Raw genomic sequence first — 23,860 nt, forward strand, 5'->3', positions numbered from 1 at the left:
AAACTGTACAAATTAAGCATCAGCTCCCTATTCTCTACCCTCATTCTATCTCCTGGTAACTCATACTCTAGATTCTAACTCTATGAGCTTGTTTCCTATAAGTAGATCATATTAGTGAGATCATACAATATTCATCCTTTTGTGTCTAGACTGTTTCACTCAGAATAATGTCCTTTGAGTTCATCCCTGTTGTCACATGACACAGGACTTCATTCCATTTTACAGGTGAATAATACTCCATCATATGTATATTCCACATTTTGTTTATCCATGCATCAGTTGATGCATACTTGATTTGCTTCTATCTTCAGGCAATTGTGAATAATGTTGCTATGAGCATTGGTGTAAAAATGTCTGTTGGCATGCCTGCTTTCAGTTCTGGGTGTATACCTAATAGCAGGTTGCTGGATCAAATGGCATTCTACACTTAGCTTCCTGAGGAACCACCAAACTGTCTTCCACAGCAGTCGCAGGACTTTTTCGTTCTATTTTTCACCAGCAGTGAATGAGTGTATCTATTTCTCCACATCCTTTCTAACATTTGCTGTTTTCTGGTTTTTAATAGGGGCCATTCTAGTAGGTATGATAGCCAGGGGAGATGAGCATCTTTTCATGTGCTTTTTAGCCATTTTCATTTCCTCTTCGAAAAATATCTATTCAAATCTTTTTCCCAGATTTTCAATTGGGTTGGTTTTTTTATTGCTAAATTGTAGGATTTCTTCATATATTCTGGATATTAAGCCCTTATCAGATATGTGGTTTCCAAATCTTTTCTCCCATTGAGTAGATTACCTTTTCAGTTTCTGAACAAAGTTCTTTGAAGCACACAGGTTTTTAATTTTGATGAAGTCCCATATATCTATTTTTTTCTTTTGGTACTTGTGCTTTGGGTATAAAATCTAAGAAACCATTGCCTACCACAAGACCTTACAGATACTTCCCTTCATTTTATTCTAGGAGATTTATGGTCCTGGCTCTTATATTTAGGTTTTTGATCGATTTTGAGATAATTTTTGTATCAAGTGTGAAAAAGAGGCCCTTTTTCATTCTTTAGCATATGGATATCCAATGCTTAAAGCACCATTTATCGAAGAGAGGCTATTCTTTCCCCCATTGAATGAACTTGGCAGCCATGTCAAAAATCAATTGGTCAGATTCAATGAAATACCAATCAAAATTCCAACAATCCACTTCAAAGACTTAGAAAAGCTAGTTACCAAATTCACCTGGAAGGAAAAGAGACACTGAATAGCTAAAAACAACTTTAAAAAGAAGAATGAAGAATTACACTCCCTGATTTTAAAACTTATTTTAAAGTACCAGTATGGTACTGGCACAAAGATAGAATTATTGACCCGTGGAATTGAACTGAGAGTACAGAAATAAACCACAACAAATTTATGCTTAACTTATCTTCGACAAGGCCCCCAAATTACTGAACTAGGACAAAATACTCTTTTCAATAAATAAGCATGGGAGAACTGGATAGCCAGAAAAATGAAAGAGGACCCTTATCTTATACCCTATACAAAAATTAACTCAAATTGGGTCAAACACCTAAATAAAAGAACCAGTACCATAAAGCTCCTATAAGAAAATGTAGTATCATCTTCAAGAACTAGTAATAGGAGATAACTTCCTAAACTTTACACCCAAAGCACAAGCAACAAAAGAAAAAATAGATAAATGGGAACTCCTCAAAATCAAATGCTTTTGTGCCTCAAAAGACTTTGCCAAAAAGGTTAAGAGACAGCCAACTCAATGGGAGAAAATATTGGAAATCACATATCAAATAAAGGTTGATATCTCGTGTACATAAAGAAATCATACAACTCAACAACAAAAGAACAAATGACTCAATTATAAAATGGGCTAAAGATATGAATAGAAAATTTCTGAAGAGCAAATACAGATGTTAAAAAGCACATGAAGATATGCTCATTCTCATAGCTATAAGGGAAATGCAGATCAAGACTACAATGAGATACCGCCTCACACTTATAAGAATGGCTGCTATTAAACAAACAAGAAACTACATATGTTGGAGAGGATGTGGAGAAATTGGGACACTTATGCACTGCTGGTGGAAGTGTCTAATGGTACAGCTGCTATGGAAGTTTGGTGGTTCCTCAGAAAACTAAATATCAAGTTGCCCTATGATCCAGCAATACCATTACTTGGTATATACCCAGAAGAACTGAAAGCAGTGACACAGAGTTTTGCACACTGATGTTCATAGCAGCACTATTTCCAATCGCCAAAAGATGAAAACAATCCAAGTACCCATCAACAGATGAGTGGATTAACAAAATGTGGTACATACATATGATGGAACATTATGCAGCAGTAAGACAAAATGTCCCAAAACATATGACAATGTGGATGAACCTTGAGGACATAATGCAGAGTGAAATAAATCCATCACAAAGGACAGATACTATATTATTTCATTATTACAACTCTGGTAAAGGTAATCTCAGAGGTTATGCTGTAGAATACAGCAGACCTAGAGGTACACAAAAGCTAGAGATGGCGGAAAGGCTACCCAAAGAGGTTGAATCTAAATGTAAGGGAATGGATAGAAGTAATGGTAACTAATTAGCAGGTATATAAGTAACACCACCATATTGAAGGTGAATATGATTGAAAGGGTGTGTATAGTACCATGTATTCCAATGATTAAATTTACGTTTATAAATAAGTTCTTGCATGAACTATTTCAATGGTTCGACAGTGGACAAAGTGTGAGTAGTAAAGGGATATAAAGGAAAAATTAAAAATGCATGCTATGGCCAATAGTTAACAAGAAAACATCTGCACTTAATCTTATTGCTATTCCTTTGTATATGACAAATTGCTTTTCTCTTGCTTTCAGGATTCTTTTTATCTTTGGAATTCTACGTTATAATTAGAATGTGTTTTGGGCTAAGTCTATTAGGATTTATACTGTTTGGAGTATATTTTGCTTCTTGGACATGTATATCTAAGTCTTTTATAACAGTTGGAACACTTTCATCCACTATTTCCTCAAATATTTTTTTCTGTACCTTTTCCCTTCTCTCCTCCTTCTGGGACACCCATGACACATATGTTCATGCACTTCATGCTGTCATTCCATTCCCTGAGACCCTGTTCAATTTTTTTAATCTTCTCTATCTGTTCTTATGCTTGTGAGATTTCAAATGTCCTATCTTCCAGTTTGCTGATTTTTTTCTTCTGCCTGTTCAAATCTGCAGCTTTATACCTCTAGTGCATTTTTTTTTTTTTTTTTTTTTGCATGGGCAGGCACCAGAAACTCTAGTGTATTTTTAATCCCTTCTATTGTGGCTTTTATTCCCATAAGTTCTGTTATACTTGTTTTCATGCTTTCAAATTCTTTATGCTCATCCAATGTCTTCTCAATATCCTTTATATCTTTAGCCATATTTTCATTCCTCTTCTTGAATTAATTTAAGATATTTGTTTGAACATCTTTAATTGTCCCTAATTCTGTATCTCCCCCTTTTACATTTGTTCCTTTGATTGGGCCACATCTTCCAGTTTTTTAATATGGGTTGCAATTTTTGCTTATATCTAGGCATCTGATTATCTTAATGAGTCTACTCTGAAAGTCAGTTTCTCTCTGTTGTCTAGGGTTGCTTTTTGGGGCGGGGGTTGTTGTTCACTGGCTTTATGTTGAAACTCTTCTTTGATACTTGATTAGTCAGTATTTTCCAGCCAAAACAGGGCCATGAATCCATGAAGGGGGCACAGACCAGTTCCAAAGGTCCCTAGGGAGAGGGTCAGGAGAGACACCCAAAACCCTTTCTGTCAGCTCCCCGAGGCTGTGCTTTCCTGACCTTCCCAGAAGATGGCAGTCTTTGGCAAGCTGTTTCCTACATTCCTAAGAACGCATTGTGTTTTTTAAATGTCTGCAGGCCGTGCCCCTGTCAGAAGCAAGTTGAAACAATGGCACAATGGACTCTCTTCAGGATAGGCTAAAGCAGTGGGACCCAATGATCTAAATTTATAGACAAAAAGCTGTGATTGACACTTGGCTGTGCCTCCCACCCTCATTCTTAGGGAGAAGGATTTTCACATCCCTCTATGTCTGCTGCAGTCAGCCAACCAGGGTCTGGATGCAAGATTTCTTGCCTTGAGAGTGGGAAATGGGGGCCAGCAGCCATGGTAGAGTGAATTACTCAGTTTTTCATTGCAATTTATCAGTCTCTTCATTCTGCTCTTCCTTGCATGCTGTACAGTGTACCCCTGGCCTCTGGAGCCCCAGAGCAGTAGTTTCAGACAGTTTCTGCCTGTCCAATAGCTGTCCTCGGAGGAGGAATGAGCCCTGCAACTTCCTACTCTGTCATCTTCTCCAGAACTGTGTGAATATTTTAAATTAAAAACATAATTTTTATAGGATCTCTTTATTATTGACATCCATATGCAGCTCTTTATAGAGATTACTGAAACAGAGTTATAATTTCAATTCCATGTATCCTATTAGTAATCAGAGCAAAATTGTAATTACAGAAATGGGCAGATCTAGCCTCCACCATGAACTAATCCCAGGCAGAATGACCACTTCTTCACACCAGACAAAGGAGTTTGACTATACCTTGCCATTCTATATGAGTCTGAGAAGATTCTTGAAACTTCTGCAGTCAGACCTTCAAGTAACAGTGCTTTGTTGCATGCTTTTAAATTGAAGGAAATCTTTTTCTATATGAAATAAAAATGTGTTATATTGAATACTGCTCACATTTTTACCAGAAGCACAAGGTGGGGTGTATCATGAATGAATTACCGGGCAATTAGAAAAACACCCTGCCTTGAATTCATATTCCTTTTTCCACACTATCAAGGATTCGAATGACAACTATTTAGCTTTATTTATCCTAAGAACAGCTATATTTCCTTAAAACATCATTACTGCCTGCATGAAAGTATTATTATTACTAAAAAAGGCATAGTTACTAAAATATTTCATGAACAACATGTCCTGAGGATAATAATTTGACTCTCTACATCATGACATTGAAAGGACTATCACAAAGGTCACAAATGATCTCCATTACCAAGTTGATGGGCATTTCTCAGATCTTATTTGTCTTATTTTCTTTAATACTGTTGACACTCTCTTCATCGATGGCTTATATGACATTACTCACTTTTGATTCTATTTCTATACCTCAAAATACCATTTCTTCTTAGCTTCAGACCTATTCCTTTGCCTGAGCCTTAAACTTTGGGGTTCCCCAAGATTTTCTCTCCAGCCTCTACATATACTATCTCTTCCACTTCAACCAGTTGAACTACATCCTAATGACATCTGCATCCTAATGACTCCCCAAATCATACCCTCAGACTTTACTCTGAACTCCTGATATATATTTAACTGTCTTTTTTACCCTTCTCCTCAATTTTCACAGGCAATTAAATTCCACAGGTTAAAACTGAACTTGTTTTGCTTCCCTCCCTACTCCAATTCCATGTACTTTCTGGTACTCCCAGTGTCAGTGGATGGCACCACCATTTATCCAGATGATCAAGACTATAAACCTAGGAGAGCTTCTTTTGTCCTCATTTCCCATATCCATCCATTCATGAAATCCTGTCTATTTTACCATATAAATCTGTCTAGAATCCATTTCTTCTTTTCCATCTATATGTCTACTATTACCATCCTCTTACTGTTATCACTTCTGACTTCGACATCCTTAACATTACTTATTACCATTCATTAAAAATATTTATATCTGTCTACTTACAAAAACTGTTAGATCCCTGAGAGAAAGTACATTATCTCATCCTATTAAGCATGTAATATAATGTAGTACTTATAAGTGAAGACTCTGGGGACATAGTCCTTGGTTCAAATTGTAGGTTCTAAACTCAATAGTTTCTTCATCTGAAAGAAGGAGATAATAACTTACCCTAGTAGGTTTAATGAGGATTAAATGAGATTATATACATAAAATTCTCAGCATAGTACCTAGTACATAGTAAGCACTCAACAAACACATATTTGTTGCTGCTGCCATTATTATTCTTACTATTATATCCTTAGTACATGCAAAGTATGTAATATATAGTAGGTATTCAATAAATTCTTCATAAAGGAATAAGCAAGTACTTTGCTTAATTTCAGGATGAGACGACGAATAAAAACTGTTAATGAAGAATATAAGCGATGGATTGAAAATCTTGAGTTCACACGGTATCAGTTGTTTTAAAAATAAATAATATAAATTTAATATACCTAAATAAACAAATTGTAAGATTTTTGGAAGTTTCTTAGAGTTTCTTCTGAACAGATAACAGAACCAGCATAAATAAGAAAGCTGATCTTTATTGTTCCAAAGGCATTTTTTAATGTTTCCTTTTACTTTAAGGATTTGATGGCTTGCTTAACCCAACTTGAAAAAGATCTCATTTTTAATGGAATGTGAATGGTGTATTTGAAATGAAGGTCTTACTTGGATAACTTTTAAAAAAATTTATCAATTACCTTTTCCTTCCTGAACGTCAATTTACATTTTCCATCCCAAAGCAATTGAACAAAGTAAAGGAGTGCTTCCTTGGTTGAAATACCCCCCAAATGGCAAAATTTAAGACACTGTATGTCTTTTAAATAAACATAAATCAGAAAATAGACTAATAAAAAATTACTTATGAATATCAGAATATAAATAATAATCTGCCAAACTTTTAATTCAATTTCAGTTTGTAGCTACCTTGAATAATGACTTTTGTAAAGGTAAACCCACATTTAACTTACCAACTGTTAACATGAGAGGGAATGAATTTATTATTCTTACATTTTTTGGTCCCAAAACATCTATACCATTCTATTTCAGGCAGTTTTACATAATAACTTCAATATTAGTTCAGCAAAACCTTGTGCACTGCCTAAGCATAATTAATTTTTTTTTTTCTTTTGTCATGGGCAGGCACTGGGGATCAAACCTGGGTCTCTAGCATGGCAGACGAGACCTCTGCCACTGCCCGCCCAAGCATAATTAACTTTTAAAGATCATTGTCACTAAAAACCATATCCAGTGAAGCAACATATTTAGTCTTCAAATGTTACTGAGAAAATGGAGCAAATATTTTTTGAAGTATAGTCACATTGTAAAGTGAATGAACCTTTTTGTCTCTTCATTTCCATTTGATGAATATTTTATTTTCATTACAAATCAAATATGTTCAAAAAAGACGAGGGGGTGTTTAAAATATATTAAGTGATATCACGATAAACTTTTATTCAAAAATTCTACAAGCACCCCAAGAAAGAAATTTTGAATGTCTACTAACGTTACAGTCTAGGAATTTCTATAAAATATGTGCAACTATAATTTCCTAATAAATATATGCAGAAATGGATTGTAAGAGTGGTGATACACATCACTTCTTGTTCCATTGTTTAAATTCATGTTATAGTAATTTGCTGTCTCTCCCAAATCCCAAAGTAGCTTGATTTGTTAAGATAATGTTCTTCACTTTTTAAATAAACATAATTTTATTATAAGCTTTTATTTATACAATAAAATTGAGGAAGATTATAATGCTCATGTAACAAACCAAAAAAGCAATACCCTTTAGAACAAAAGCACTAAATAACATTTAGAACGGTACTAAAATACCATTTAGAACAAAAGTACTAATGCATAAAGTACTATGTCCTCCTGCCATCAGTAAGACGAGCATTTAACAGATCCTGAAACCTAACTAAATGACATTTACAATTCCAACTACAACTTTCTACTTAGAAGGGAGACTTGCTTACTTTGACACCTTTCTTACCTTGAGAGCAATTATAAATTACAATTCTATGCTCAATTGATTAGAACAGAATGGAAATGACATTAATAATATTAATAATAACAAAAACTATAAGTATTCTTTCATTTAGTTTTCATATAAACCTAGAGATAAGAGCTACTATTATCTTCATTTTATATATAAGAAAACTGAAGCATTCTCAGAGAGATTTTAATTGGACTAGGATCACATGATTAACAAGAGTGAAGCCAAGATTTGAATAGCCTCACTCCAGAGCCCACATGTTTAACCACTATACAAGGGCTCTTGAGGTGGAGTGCCTCATTCAAACCCAGGCTTTACTATGGAGTTAATGACAGTAATTAAAAATAGCACCTACCCATAGAGCCATTGCATTAAATAAGTTAATACATATAGGGTTCTCAGAATGCTGCTTGCTACACACAGGAAAAGCTATTCCCCTTCCTCCTTTTCTATACCAACTCTCTGGCTCGAATACCATATATATAAGCAAACCCTGCTCTGTTTTATGTTCATAGCTGTACCTTTTCTAGAAAGATCCTTTGCATGATCACAAGGGGGCTTCAGTAAAAAAGTAGAGACAACTTAGAACACAAAGAAAAGTAGTGGCCACAGTGGTTTACAAAGAGCCAGCAATCTCAGGTCTTAGGCATACTAGCTGAATGATGTTGGGCAAAACACCCAACCTTTCTGAATTTCACAAATAACACCTTACAAAAAGGTTGTGAAGTTATTATAAGGACATATCTTGAAACTGTATAGAATTACAGAAACAAATACAAAATATCATTACTGAGAAAAAAAGCAATTCATAGTTTGACCTTGATTGCATATAGGCCAGAGGTAACCTGTCTCTGCTACATAGTTTTCCCTGAAATTCATTGTTCAAACCCTATCATCCCTTCAAAAATAGTCCCTAACTGCCTAAGTACAAATAAATCTGTCTTTTCAAACCCAGTGAGAATTTATCATCTTACTGCATTATGTTGAGTTTGTCCTGACTCACCAACTACATTATAAGTTATATCAAATCAGCAACTCTTCATTACGCCTTTTTAAATTCAATACATGTGCAGATACAACCGTGTTTTTTGCATAAAATATGGGGAGAGAAAGAGTCCTAAGATTTGAATACTCTTCAAAAGGAAACAGAACTCACTGATTCAAGAGTCAGTGAATTGGCACTTAGTAATGAATCGGGCACAATGTCGGAGCTAAGGCCATAAGAATGAAGAAAACATATTACCTGACTTTTGGACCACAGATTTATTGGAATCATAAATGTATTTAGGCCTTCAGGCTTGATCTTGACCTACTTCTACAGGTACAAGTCTAGAGTGAATGGGTAGTAATCATCTGGTAGACCCCTGTGCTGGTTTCAAGCTATTAGGTCCCCCAGAAAAGCCATATTATAATCCTGATACAATCTTGTGGGGGAAGCCATTTCTTTTAATTCTGATTCAACATTGTTGGGCAGTAACTTTTGATTAGATTATCTCCATGGAGATGCCCCATGCCCAACTGTGGGTGTGAACTTTTGATTAGCAGAAGATGTGACTCCACCCATTCCAGGTGGGTCTTGATTAGTTTACTGAAGTGCTTTAAAAGAGGAAACATTTTGGAGTGAGAGAGCTGACACACATGCCAAGCCTTGGAGAACAGAGGCACAGATGTTGGAGATGCTTGGAGCCCAGGAGACATCGCCATGAGATGTTAAGCAAGCCAGAACCTGGAGAGAGCCAAGGAAGCCAAGAGATGAAAGTCAGCCATGGAGAAACAAAGTGATAAACCCCCACAGGAATGCAAAGGAGCCCACAAGCAAGGGGCCAGTAGATGCTACCCATGTGACTTCATAACTAACAGAGCTGTTCCAGAACCATCGGTCATCCTTGAATTAAGGTATCTTTTCCTAGATGCCTTAGTTTGGACATTTTTATAGCTAAGAACTGTAAACTTATTGAATTCCCTTTTTAAAACCCATTTCATTTCTTGTGTATTGCATCCTGGCAGCTTAACAAACTAAAATACCCCCTAAAGAAGGTAAGTTATTTCTAGGGACCTGATCCTTTTTATAAACTTATTAAGAATCACTAAAAAAGAGCATTTAGTAATGCTTTCAAGACTTCTTCAAAACCGAGGACAGTATCTGGACCAAGTTGTAACCTCTGAAGGAGCTGGAGTAAAAATAGGATAGTCTGATAACTCAAAAACCAATTTATCTCAATAGTAAAAAGACAAACAACCCATTTTTTTAATGGGCAAAGGACTTCAATAGGCATTTCTTCAAAGAAGCTAGGCAAATGGCTAATAAGCATGTGCAAAGATACTCAACATCATTAGCCATTAAAGAAATTCAAGTCAAGACTGAAATGAAATGCCACGTCACACCCACTAGAATGGCTACTAGTTTGAAAATGGAATATAACAGGTATTGGCAAGGATGCAGAGAAATAGGAGCCTTGAATATTGTCAGTGGCAATGACATAACATGTAGAATAGAATAATTATTATGTTGCCATGAACTTAAAGTGAAACAGGAAATTTTCAAAGTGAAAAGAACATCAAATAGAGCTAACAAGACAGGTAGCATTACACAGTTTGGTTTGGGTTCAGTGAAGGTCAGGGTTCAGGGTGGACCTCAGGTGGGCAGACATTCTTATTACCAAACTCTTGAATGGCTCTGTTTCTTTTTTTACCTTAACATTCTACCTCACAATTAAGATCCCAGGAACTTTAGATAATAGTTTAAAATTCCTATAAAACCTTTTGTCTTTCTCTATACTACTTATGGTAAAGAAAAATAAATCAGAATTTTTTTCCTAGAGATAAGGAATATCAACACATAAAGACTATTTTTTGCAGAAATTATTTCTACTAAACTCAAAAACATATCCTAAAGAATTCTCTTCACCTGAACTTAGAACTTAATATTTCTACTATTCTTTTTATTATTTTTAAGGGCAACGAATGATCTACTAGTATATTCCTTTACCATCAACATTATTTATTTATTGTACCCCAATAGATGATAGGCACTGAATAAGATATAAATAAAGACACAATCCCTGATCTTAGGTGAATAGTTCACATATAACCATACACAGTAAATTTCTGTTTTCCTTCCCTTAAGAAAGGAGGTGGGAGATACCATAGAAGCATGACATTTTTAATAATAACATGACATAACAAATGACCTTAATAAAAAAGAAATTCTGAACCCACAAAGACACAGGACCAATTCCAGCTACAAGCTTGGCTTTTTGATATCTAAACTTTCAAATAGGTTGATGAACTTTAGGTTAGATCACATACTTTGGAATTTGTAATGGGATTTCTAACAAACAATTACTTATGTACGTGGTATTGTGCTAATACCTAGGACTAGAACAATCCCCTACAAGTATGGCACTTACAGTCTAATGGAATTAAAATTACTTCTTTTGTTACTGAAATTCTTTTCAGAAATTTAATATCTAAATGAGATAAAAGTAAAATTGCCCTGCTTAGAGCAGGGGTGGGGAGTGAAAAATCCATTCTTGAGGCTTCCCTTTCTCCCACCCTGAGATAGGGATAAATAAGATGTTCTGAGATTAAAAATGACTCTTTCTAATAAATGATAAATCCCATATATTTTTTCTGCTTCCTTAGTACTGCAATAGTTACCATCTTAAACTCTTTTGAAACATTACTAAAAGGTATTACTACATACCTGATGTCCTTTATTTAGTAATGCCATCAAGAGAAGAAACAATATTAGAATGAAAGTAATATTATTTTAATAACCTTTCCTTGAACTTCTTGTTTTTCCCTTGCTTATAAAAAACACTTAGCATTGAATTAGTGGATTTTTATATTTAAATAAATATTGACCAGGAAATATAAGCACATGAACTAATATATTTGAAAAGATTATTCCATAGCCAAAATATTACAAGCCTCAAAACAATAGGAATATATAGATATCATGGTATGTTAACCAAATTGAAAATAAAAAAGAATATATAGAGGTAGATATAGTATGAACATGGATTTATTTCTTTAAAGCTCCATCGTAGGACTTTTTCTCTCTCAAAAAAATGATATTATCAGGACAAGGCAAAACCTGTTAGGGTGCACGTAATTATAATCATTAAAGTCTATAATATCCAATGTGTTATTTAATAAAATATTTTTATAATCAAATCATAAACCATCAGGATGGATTAACAAAATAATATATCAAAAACAGTCAAGAAAAAGTTAAATATAATAAATACTCTATATAATCTATATGGCATATTTTTTTAACCAAATTAATATTTTCAGTTAGAACTCATCAGAAATAAGATGGTAGAGACTAGAAAAACAAAGCCCTCTAACCCTAGTTTGCCCCTCACATTCTGAAACAGTATCTTTATAATTGGTGTCAAGCAAATATTGAGAACAAAAGGACATTCAAAAGATAAGCTGAATTCAGATTCTATCAAAGTATGCCCTAAGTTACAGTTCTGAGAAGGTAAGACAGCTATTTCTTTCCATTTCCTCAGCTAACATATAATCTTAAGAACAAACACAATATATCCAAACTTCAAACCAGCATAGTATGGAAGGATGCACACTTTTCAATTCTCTGTGCATAAGGCAACTTCAAAAGGAAAGAGGAAGGTCCTTTTGTTCTAGGCAAAAGGCCTCAATCATAGACCTAGTGAATTTGTCTGTCTTTGTATACAGTACATTTTATTGAAATAAAAATTTTTTCTTTGTTGCACAGAGAACTGTAAAACTTTTATTAAAGTTTAAATGCTCTTGTCTATAACAGTCCGAAGGCATACTCAATGTAATGTCGGTCATTCTTAACATATCTTTGTTTCATATCCTGGAATCCATTTTCCAAGAAATATATCTGATTGCTTTCATCTTTAGTTTAGAGCATGGGTTTTATTTAGACATGCAGATAGGAATTCCAATCTAGACGCTAAACAGCATGATCTTGGGCAAGTTACTCATCCTTTCTAGGCCTAAGTTGTTTCATCTGCAGTATGGGAGAATAATATTTCTCTCAAAAGACTGATATAAAGAGTATATTACATGAGATGAGAGCGATGGAATATATAATTGATGTACAATTTCTTTATAGTATTTGACATTTAGAAATATTACTGATAGTATTTAGATTATGGGATTACTATTTTGAATTACTTGCCCAGCTTTCTCTTTGAAGATCCACACACTGTATTATGAACTCCTCTATTCATCCATCCAATCTTCACAATTAAGTACCTATGTATTAACTCTTAACTCAACTTGGAAAAAAGTTGAGGCACATTTCTTTCTAATCCATACACGGTTCAGAGTGAGCCAGTTAATTGTTCAGTAAGTCTTACCAGTAGAAAGATATGTGCCTTGGCCACCCACATGGTTGGATTTAATGTCTTGGGTGTGGGAGATTTCATTTTAAAGAAATCATTTAGCTTTCCCTTGGGCATAAGGTTTGGCATAAACCATGAATTTCAGAGCAAGTCTCTTCCAAATAATTATCACCCTTTATGCTTGCTGCTCAGCTGTCATACACTTTTGTCTACTTTTTAAAGTATTGGCAAATGAAAAATAACTTACAGCATCTAAGGGAAATATTAGAGATGCTAAAATAAAAGAGTTGGAATTCTTAAAATATGTAGTTATAACGACTATGATATCAGTAACAATTGCATTGAAAAGTTCAAAATATTGGAACCATCTAATTATTAACATTTACTTCCCTTGCAGGTGTAAATACATAAGCCTAAAAAGCTTTTTCACTATGAAAAAACCTCATTTATATTAAAATGCTAAAAACTATTTAACAAGGTCTTTTTCCTTCCAGAAGTAAACTGAGGCTGTGTCTGAACCAGCTAGAGGCAAGGGAAATTTCAAACATAACATTTTCAAAACTAGCCCTCATTTCCCATGTTGAAAAAATTACAATTTTATTTCCTAACAGCAAATGAAACTGTCAGGAAAATTTAGGTGTAATAAAATTGCGTGGTTAAACCAACATGCTGGATTTGAAATAAAACTGAATTAAAGGAATTAAATTTAATTCTTATGTCAGTCAACTCTTTTAAAACACTATTCAAAACTTACTGTTTTTACTAATAGAACCCTCTTGTTTTTAGTAAAGGGCAAAGTTAACTATCTCCTTAATGGTCACTGATGGTGTTGCAGCTGAAATTATGCATCAAACAATATTTTGCTTAAAATGTGTTGCTTCTGGCAACTTTTCTGTCTAAATAAAAAGTTGTCAAGCACGGTGACTTTAGTGGTACAGAGTTTTCAAATGGTGGCTTCAGTCCAAGCTAATAATGGCTGACATGTCCTGGAATCTTGGGGCCTAAATCAACATTGTTTTCACAGCTGTAATTAAGCCACCTAATCAGAAGCACATTTTGACGGGACAGTTTCTGGAAGCCAGACATCACAATTTCTTATGCCTGGAGCATAGTGGCTCATGAGAGGTCCTCGTTTAATTTCAGGTTAAAAAGAAGGGATGGGGGAAGTAAAGTAAGAAAGACTTTTTTTTTTTTAAGCAACATAAAACTTGAAATGAAGCAGGCCTATGTGTTCGTGCCTTGACCAGCCTTGTAGCCCACCCTCCTCTGGCTCTCTGCTGAGTCCCCCAACTCTCAAGTGGCAGCTGCACACAGTGAGATGAAGAACCTCTGCCAAGATCAACAGATGAGCTGGTCTGAACTGGCTCTCTGTGTGTTCTGATTATAAATTGTGCTGGTGATGATTAGAGAACTCTAACACAGGATGTCGACTCTTAAAACTGTCCAGAGAAAATAATTTTTTTTAAGTTCAGGAAATTTTTTTTAACTTTTTTTGTGGCTTGGTGCATAGTATTGTCTATAACATTCATACGATTCAAATGAATTCACCCCAAGTAAGCAATTGTGTTATTAAAAAAGAAAAAAAAGAGGGTCATGGCTTAGCTCATAGCAGACACCTTCATCTTGGGCTGTTTATGTAACAACGTTGCAGAGTGAGGGTCTTCTACCATCACACCAGTCATGTACTTCTAACACCTGCCGACAGAACATATTCCTAAAATGATAAGAATCTAGGATATGACAGTCACAACTTATTAAGTAACTGTGTTGATATCTTTAAAACAGCTAAACTGCCGATTTAAAATGTTTTCTGCAGTGTTGTTGTATTCTGTAACATTTAAACTTTTAACCCCAGAGGCCATTGTAAAACTATCAATATGAAGGCACTAGTCACTGGAGTCTGATTACATTTAGTTCTGCATTTTAATTACATATGGATTCTATTAACTAAAACTTTTGCCTTATAGGCAACATTTTAATCAAATTACTATAATTTTCAAATATGTTACAATAGTTTGATGAGTTAAAAGTTCACATTCCTAACATATTGAATATCAAAAAACTTTGCATAAAAAAGGAAATACTCCTTATAAATATACCATTACATTTTCAGATTACTTTGGGGACTTTTGACTACCTAATTACAAGTTATATTGTGAGATTTATATATCTGGTATACATTTGTAAATGTGTTATTAGTGTTGAATATAACCAAATGTAATACGTAAGTATAGTATTATAAATGTAGAAGCACACACATTTTGTTGTTGTAAAATAAGAAAAAGTCAAAGCATACAGGTATAATTTTTAAGTGTTCAAGTAGGTATTTAAAACACTGATTGAAGAATTTTAGAGCTGAGAGGGAATTAAGATTTCATCTAGTTGAAATCCTTCATTTTATAGCAAGGAGAACTAAGATCCAGGAAGATTGCGTGATCTATTTTTCAAAGCCTTGTGGTGAATAGCAAAGTTTGATCTAGAACCCAAGTTTGCTGTGACCGTCATGGCTACTATTCTGTACAACATAATGCCATCATGTGTAAGTGACAATCTAGCTTTTCTCATACCACCCAAGAACTAAGAAGATATTTTTTTATTGTGGTAAAATACACATACCATAAATTTATTACATACAGTTTAGTGGCACTGATATATTCACAATGCACAATCATCACCAACATCTAGTTCCAGAACATTCTGATCAGCCCAAAAGGAAATCCTGTGTCCATTAAGTAGTCACTCCTCATCTCCCTTAGCCAGGCCCTGCAACCACAAATCTGCTTTATGTCTTTCTCCGTGTATTTGCCTATTTTGAACATTCATATAAAAGGAATCATACAACATATATTTTTTTGTGTTTGGTTTCTTTGACTTAGCATAATGTTTTTAAGGTTCATTCATATTGTACCAAACTTTTTATTGCCAAATAATATTCCATTGACTAGACACATCACATTTTTTTATTCATTCATCAGTTGAGGGACCCTTGATTGTTTCCACCTTTTGGCTATTATGAATAGTGCTGCTATGAACACTAGTGTACAGTTTTGGGGGGGTTTTCTTTGTATGCTATATGGCAGGGTCATATTTCATTCTTTTCTTTTTCCATGTGAGTATCCTGTTATTGTAGCACGATTTATTGAATTTTTGTTTGTTTGTTTTTGTTGGTTTTTTTGTTTGTTTGTTTGGAAGTGTGTGTGCTAGGAATCAAACCCGGGTCTCCCGCATGGCAAACAAGAAGTGTACAGGTTTCTGTTTGAACATCTGTTTTCAAGTGTTTTGAGTGTATCTAGGAATGCAGTTAAAAGGTCATATGGTGACTCCAAATTTAACTTACTGAGGAATCGCCAAACAGTTTTTCCAGTATAGCTGTACCATCTTACACTTCCACAAGCAAAATGTAAGGGTTTCAATATCTCTATATCTTCACCAACACTTGTTTTGTGTAAGAATTAAGAACACAACGGTGTTCTTAATTTTTTATTATTATTATAGACATCCGAGGGGTGTGAAGTGGTATCTCTTTGTAGTTTTGATTTGCATTTCCTTAATGACTACTGAGGTTAAGTTTTTTGGCCACGTGTTTATTGACCATTTATAGATCTTCTGTAATGAAATGTCTATTCAAGTACTATAGCAATTTTTAAAATGGATTGTTTGTTTTTTGTGTTGAATTCAAAGAGTTCTTTATATATTTTGGATACTGGACCCTTATCAGAGATATGTTTTGCAACTATTTTAAACCATTCTGTGGGTTGTTTTCACTCTGATAATGTGATTTGATGCATAAAAATTTTAAATTTGATGGCCTAAATTATCTAATTTTCTTTATTTTGTTTCTTTGATATTGGTGTCATATCTAAGAAAACAATACCAAATCCACGGCCATGAAGAATATCTCTATGTCTCCTCCTAAGAGTTTTAACATTTAAGCTCTTATATTTTGGTTTTCCTTCCATTTTGAATTAATTTTTACATGTGGTATGAGGTAAAGGTTCAAAGAAATCTATTTTGAAAATAACTACACTTTCTACTGATTTATGTAAATTACACCCCTGTTTCTAAAATAAACCTTAACTGCTCTTACTTTTTGCTAGGGCCAGGTATAGTTCATTTGGTATATCACTGTCATCAACAAATATGTCCTCAGGACTCACCACAAAGGTAAAAGGTATTATACATGATCAGTGAATGTCTATATGTGTTCATATAGAGAAGCAAGGATCCCAAAAATATGACAATGTTTAAAATTATTCAATTTGTATGCTGAAAAGAATGTTTTTCTTTCACACAAGATTTTGTGGGTTGTTTCCTTGTCTTTAGAAAGTGTAGTGAAGGGGGAAAAAGAATGTCCATTTTATATTATTTGATAGTATTCATTTAAAATTTTAATTATAGGTATAATAATATATACATTTTTCTATTTGTTCTTGTTAGTTGTTTGCTAGAGAATGCTATAAAAACAGTTTGATGGGAATTAGTTTGAGAAAATCTCATCTGGGAAAAATCAGGGGGAAACTGGTTTGTACAATGTATATGTTCAATAGCAAGTATATATTGAACAAATATTATGGAAGAAGTGCTCTTCCAGTTAATTTCAACTCAAATCCACCAGCATATATTAAAGTCAGATCACTATAATGGATTATAAAAATGAATAAGCGATCACCTCAAGAACTCACAAAATGGTAATATATATATATATATATATATATATGACTTATTAAGTCAAACTACTCTACACTGCTCAGACAGGTAAACACAGTGATAAATGACGATAACAAAGGAAACCCTTGCCAACTGTGAGATGGAAAAAAAACAGAGTCAGAATATGCTCTGAATGTCAATGTTAAGGAATTTATACTTTATTATGAGGAACATGCAGAGCTAAAATGTTTTTTGAGTAAAGCTGTGATCTGACTTTATCTGTGTTTTGGAAAGATAACTCTGACAATAATGGGACAGACAGGATGGAATGGGAGAGACTAGATATGGGGAAACTAATCGGAAGACCACTACAAGAGCCTAGTTTAAAAGCAATGTGACCACAAGGTTAGAAAGGAGACAATGGATCTAAGAGATCTGTAGTGGTAGGAATAATAAGAGTTAGACACTGATTGAATATTGGTGGTAAAAGGAAAGTAGAGTAAAATGGTAAGAGTTCTATCTTGGGCAACTAGGTATATAGTAATGCCATTAGAGAGAAGAAATGCAGGTAGAGGAGGATTCAGCAAGGTGGGACATAGTACAGTTGTACATGTTCATTTTGGGACCTCAATGGGTTTGAACTATTTGCAGAAAATTGAAGTATAGATGTCTAGCAGCCAATGGAAGTCCTCACAGAACTCAATTTAGTAAGAAAGATAAAATAGCAAGAGAGATACTCAGAAGCATATTTAGTTACTGCTACCCTTTGAACTGATGGGAAAAATTACAGCATTAGGTTGCCAAGATACCATTTATATTATATATACATTAACAACTTAATTATTAAGCAGTAAAAATTGGTAACACTGATCAGAATTTGAAATTTCCATTATTACCATTCCTTACTCTATCCTTGTAAGGCAACATCACTGAAGAACGGATCTTCTAGGGAAACAAAACTGACAGGAGATATCTGTAAATATAATGAGATCTTCATAAGAATTGCCTCTTGCAATTGTGGGGATAGGTAAGATCAAATTCTGTAGGGCAAGCTGCAAGGTGGGAACTCCAGTGAAGGATTTTGATGAATTCTCCAGGAGAAGCTGGCTGATGGAAGTTCTCTCTTCTGACTGGATCTGAAGTTCTCTCTTCATCACTTTTCCTTTTAAATCTTTCTACTGATTGGATGAGATTTTTCTCATTGTTGATGGCAATTTCCTCAGGTGACTGTGGATTAGTTAGCTACAGATGCAATTGACTTACTGATGATTTAAATCCACAAAATATCTCCACAGTAACAATGAGGCCACTGCATTCCTGACTAAACAACTGGACACCACAACCAGCCAAGTTGACACATGAACCTAACCATCACAGTCCACCCCTTGTCCACTTGGCAGCCATGAACATCACTTTAAATCATACTTAATCTCTAAATAAAAAGAGTAATAATTATGTTTTCCAACTAACAACAGTCAACTGTCCTGTGTGCAATTGGAAACGCATAAAGTCTCCCCAAGAAAGGGTGGAAATTATTAGGTTATATTCACTGTTAAACTTGATATCCTATAAACTTAAATACTATGACATGAATCTAATACATATGATAAGGGGATAAAATAAAAAAGAAAGTGACATTTTCTTTATGTACATATACAAACATACTCATAACAAAACAAGGAAGAAATATTCATATATTCATTGCAGTTCTTGTTTCTGTAACAGGTCACATGGTCATAGCTCATATATATAACTACCTGCTTCCACTACCCATTTCATAGTCCCTTTACTTTCAGCAAACAACTCAGTTGACCATGGTTCTTGGCCTGATGAGATGGCATGAACATTCATTCTTGAAGTTTCTGGGCCTTTGACAGTCCTGCCTGGATTATGTTATTTCAATTTTCCATTCTTCTAGAGGATCACTAAGGGTAATAGCTAGTGGTGGCACTCCCATTTCCATGCCTTGATTCCTGGACCCATAAGTCCTGGCTATGGTAGAAACAGCACCATACAGTAGGCGCTGATTTAGAGCATACATACCCTCCTGGAGAACACTTCCCAGCCCTGCAAAATATTGCCACCTAGTCGGCACCATAATTGAGTCTTCAGTAGGTCAGTCCACCATTCTATCAATACAGCTGCTTCAGGATGATGGAGAACATTGTAAGATCAGTGAATTCCAAGAGCATGACACTATTCCTTTATTTCATTTGTTGTGAAGTGGGTTTCCTGATCAGAAGCAATGCTATGTAGAATACCATGATGGTGAATAAGTCATTCTCTATGTCCATGGATGGTAGTTTGGGCAGAAATATTGCATGCAGGGAAGACGAAGCTACATCTAGAGTATGTGTCTATTCCACTTAGAACATATTGCTGCCCCTTCCATGATGTAAGTACATGGAAGTCCATGTTGCACATGTATAACTTCCATCCCTACCACCACTGCCACTTTGTTCATGGGCCCATTGGGTGATGACACAGTGGCTGGGGAAAGAGGGTAACTGGTACCCACAGAATGGGTCATCTTACCACTTGATTATTAAAATCTTCCTCTGATGAAGTCACCCTCTGGTGAGCTGCATGGCGGACATAATTATCTTCATGTTTTTTGCCCACTCAGGAAGATCTCTCCATATACCTCTTCTCAAGACCTCTTTGTCACCAATTTTCAATCATATTCCTTCTAAGTCCTAGACCATCCATCCAAACCATTGATAATAGCCCATAAATCAGTACACAAACACACCTCCAGCTATTTCTCCTTCTCAGCAAAATTAATTACCAGGTGCACTGCTTGAAATTCTGTCCACTGGAACTTCCCCTCTGTCCTTAAGGGATGTCCCAGAGAGAGGTTATAGTACTACAGCTGTCCACTTTTGGGTGGTATCTGTATACCCTGTGGAACCACCTGTAAACTAGGTCCGGATTTTCTCTTCCTTTGTCAACTGATCATAAGGAACTCCCCAAGACGACATAGTTGTGGGCTGTGATAGAGAAGGTAATATGGCAGGAGTAGAGTCCATGGGCATTTGAACCACTTTCTTATATAACTTGTGCTTTCAGGACCTGCTTGAGCCCCAACTCAAATACATCACTTTCATTTTATGATGGAGTGCTGCTGTGCACACTTAACTTTGTGACTTGGTAGGTCAGACAACAACAGGCAACTCAAACCTCATGGAAACTTGGTGGACCATGGTTAAGTGTTTTGTCTCTCCTAAGGCCCAGTAGCAAGCCAAAAGCTGTTTCTCAAAAGGAGAGTAGTTACCTGCAGAGGATGGGAAGGGTTTGCTCCAAATCCCAAGGGACTGCATTCTGATTCTCCTACAGAGGTCTACAAGAGGCTCCAGACAGCATCTCTGTCTGCCACTGACACTTCTAGCAACACTGGAGCTGTGGATCATACGGTCCAAGTGGCACAGCATCTTGCATAGTAGCCTGGACCTGTTGCAGAGCTTCCTGTTATTCCAGGCCCCACTCAAAACCAGCAGCTTTTCAGGTCACTTGGTAAATGGGGCTGGAGTAGCATACCCACATGAAGGATATGTGGTGTCCAAAATCCAAAGAGGCCAACATAGTGTTGGCTTTTATCTGGTTGTAGGAAGGACCAGATGCAACAGTTTCTCTTCACCATAGAAAGGATATCCCACACCACTGAGCACCTAGAAATTTCACTGAGGTTGGAGGATCCCTTATTTTTGTTGGATTTATCTTCCACCCCAATATGCAAAATGTTTTATCAATAAATCACTAGCTCCAATCAACATAATAGACCAATGTGATGTCTTGTGGGATCAAGGTCTCTGCGGACTAGATTTCAGTCTTACCAGCTGAAAGTAAGCTGTTTCTGGTGGTCTTCACTAATAGCAATTGAGAAAAAAAAAAAGCATTTTCCAAATCAATAGCTGTATCCCCGGTACCAGGAGATGTGGTGATTTACTCAAGGAATTATATCATGTCTGGAACAATAGCTGCAGTTGGAGTCAACATATGGTTAAGTTTTTGATAATCCACTGTCATCCTCCAAGATCCATCTATTTTCTCCACAGGTCAAACAGAATTTAACAGGGATGTGGTGGGAATTGACACCCCTACATCCTTTAAGTCCTTCATGGTGGCATTAATATCTGCAATCTTTCTAGGAATCCAACATTGCTTCTCATTTACCATTTTGCTAGGTAGGGGAACTTCTAGTGGCTTTCCACCTGGCCATTCCTATGATAATAGCCCTCACTCCACAATCAAGGAACCAATGTGTGGATTCTGCCAGTTGCTGAGTATGTCTATTCCAATTATGTATTCTAGAACTGGAGGAAATAACCACAGAATAGGTTCAAGGACCCACTGGACCCACCGTGAGATGGACCAGAGCTAAAACTCCATTGATCACCTGACCTCCATAAGTCCCTACTCTGGTGGATCAGAGTGATATTTTGGATCTCCTGGAATTAACGCCACTCCAAGCCAGTGTCTAATAATCTCTGAAATGTTTGATCGTTTTCTTTTTCCCAATGCATAGTAATCCTGGTAAAAGGCCATAGGATTCTTTGGGGGAATGCTGAGAGGAAGACTACCAGTACAAATTTTTGACGGTGTTATAGGGTCCTTCCCCAAAGGACCCAGCCTTCCCTTCATTCAACAGCTTGTGTCAGTAAACTGTCTCAAGTCTGGGAATTGATTAAGGAGCTGTGATTCTGTTTTTGTAATTCAAGTTAGACTTCTGTTCACTTGACCTAGAACTCCTCTGTTTATAAAGATCAAGTAAAAATTTAGTAGATTCTTATTTACTTTATTTCTAGGTGCCCCGTGATCAACCAGTCACTGCTATAGGTTTCTGTGAGTCAGACTATTTTGGTTGCTACTTTGAGTCTGCTGTCCATTACAGTAGCCACATCCACCTTTTCTTTGTTGATTAAGTGCTGCCACTTGTCTTCTGCCAACCCAGGATTTGATCATCACCGTTGTGTTTAAGGATCCAAGTTCAAATATGGCAGTTCCCACAGAATAACTGACCTACAGAGGAGAACAACCACAGAGCTTTTCAGAGATGATGGAGTTCGTCTCACAAATTTATTCTTCACAGTCCTGGTGAAAGGTATGTCCTCTGGACATTCTTGAATGTATGAGCAGGTCTTACAAGATAAATCTACTGTAACATTCCAATTTCTCTAAGCCTTTGGATCCCCCCATCTATGTTATATCTGGGCAGTTCTGACATTTCAACCTCCAGCAATGTAGGCCACCTTTTGGTTTCAAACAACCACCCAAACAAACTGTTAGGTCCCTTTCTAACCCCTCAAGGTACAACACTGAATCCAGGATCTCTACTTAGTGGGCCCAATATCAATAAATTCAGCCTAATTCAACTTTCCTTTCACTGTTATACCACACCCTTAATATCCATTCTCACACATATTCCCCTGATTTCTGTCTATAAAAATTGGAAAAATCATGCAGCTTCAATGGAGTACAATGCACCTCCTCATAAGTCACACTTTGTACCTCACTTCTTGGAGACTTTTGGAACTTCAGTCTAGTTATACATCTGGAAGAAAAGAGGTGGTAGTGGGAGTGAGTCACAAGAAAAATTAGAAGTGTCTTGCAATCCATCTACCTCAGGGCATTCTACTGCAGTTTCATCAGGTGAAATAGAGATAATCTTTTCAGACAGAGGAGGGAGAGCTATTTCCTCAGGGGAGGTAGTTTATTTGGCATAGCAGGTTTAATCTTCTCAGGTAGAGGTTGGATGGAAGGTTCCTCAGGGCAGGCTGGAGGTTGGAAGGCTGGTTCCACAGGGAAGAGTGGAGGTTGGGTGGCTGGTTCCTCAGGTTTATCTGGCAAAGACTCAGTAGAATATAGGGTTTCAATGTCCCCCCCAGCGTCATTATCAATCTGCATGTCCCGTTCCAATTTTCGGGATTCCATTCCCTTCTAATCAATGCATTTTAATAGCAGATGCCCTGCAAAGTTACAGGGCAAAAAATTTTTTTTGGCAATTTACTTTATGCTCTAATTCGTACAATGAGACTGTGGGTTTGGTCTTCAGAAATCTCAAATCTGTGGCTACATGAGAT

General features: G+C 35.8%; 1 protein-coding gene across 15 annotated transcripts in view; it reads right to left on the reverse strand.

Annotated features, from left to right (window-relative positions):
* Window positions 1–23,860, reverse strand: part of CCDC171 (coiled-coil domain containing 171) — a 576,357-nt gene that overhangs the window by 29,114 nt on the left and 523,383 nt on the right. The window contains exon 26 of one of the 15 annotated variants that reach the window (XM_077148127.1): window positions 14,750–14,828. The exons of 12 other annotated variants lie outside the window; for them this stretch is intronic. In XM_077148127.1, coding sequence (XP_077004242.1) covers window positions 14,766–14,828 — 63 coding nt within the window. In that variant the 3' untranslated portion in view covers window positions 14,750–14,765. Of the gene's footprint in view, window positions 1–4,597; window positions 4,702–5,387; window positions 5,891–14,749; window positions 14,829–23,860 lie in introns of those variants that run through there. 2 more of the 15 variants (XM_077148123.1, XM_077148128.1) reach the window with 2 other exon arrangements.

Source organism: Tamandua tetradactyla, chromosome 2 (genome assembly GCF_023851605.1).
Source record: "Tamandua tetradactyla isolate mTamTet1 chromosome 2, mTamTet1.pri, whole genome shotgun sequence".
NCBI lineage: Eukaryota > Metazoa > Chordata > Mammalia > Pilosa > Myrmecophagidae > Tamandua > Tamandua tetradactyla.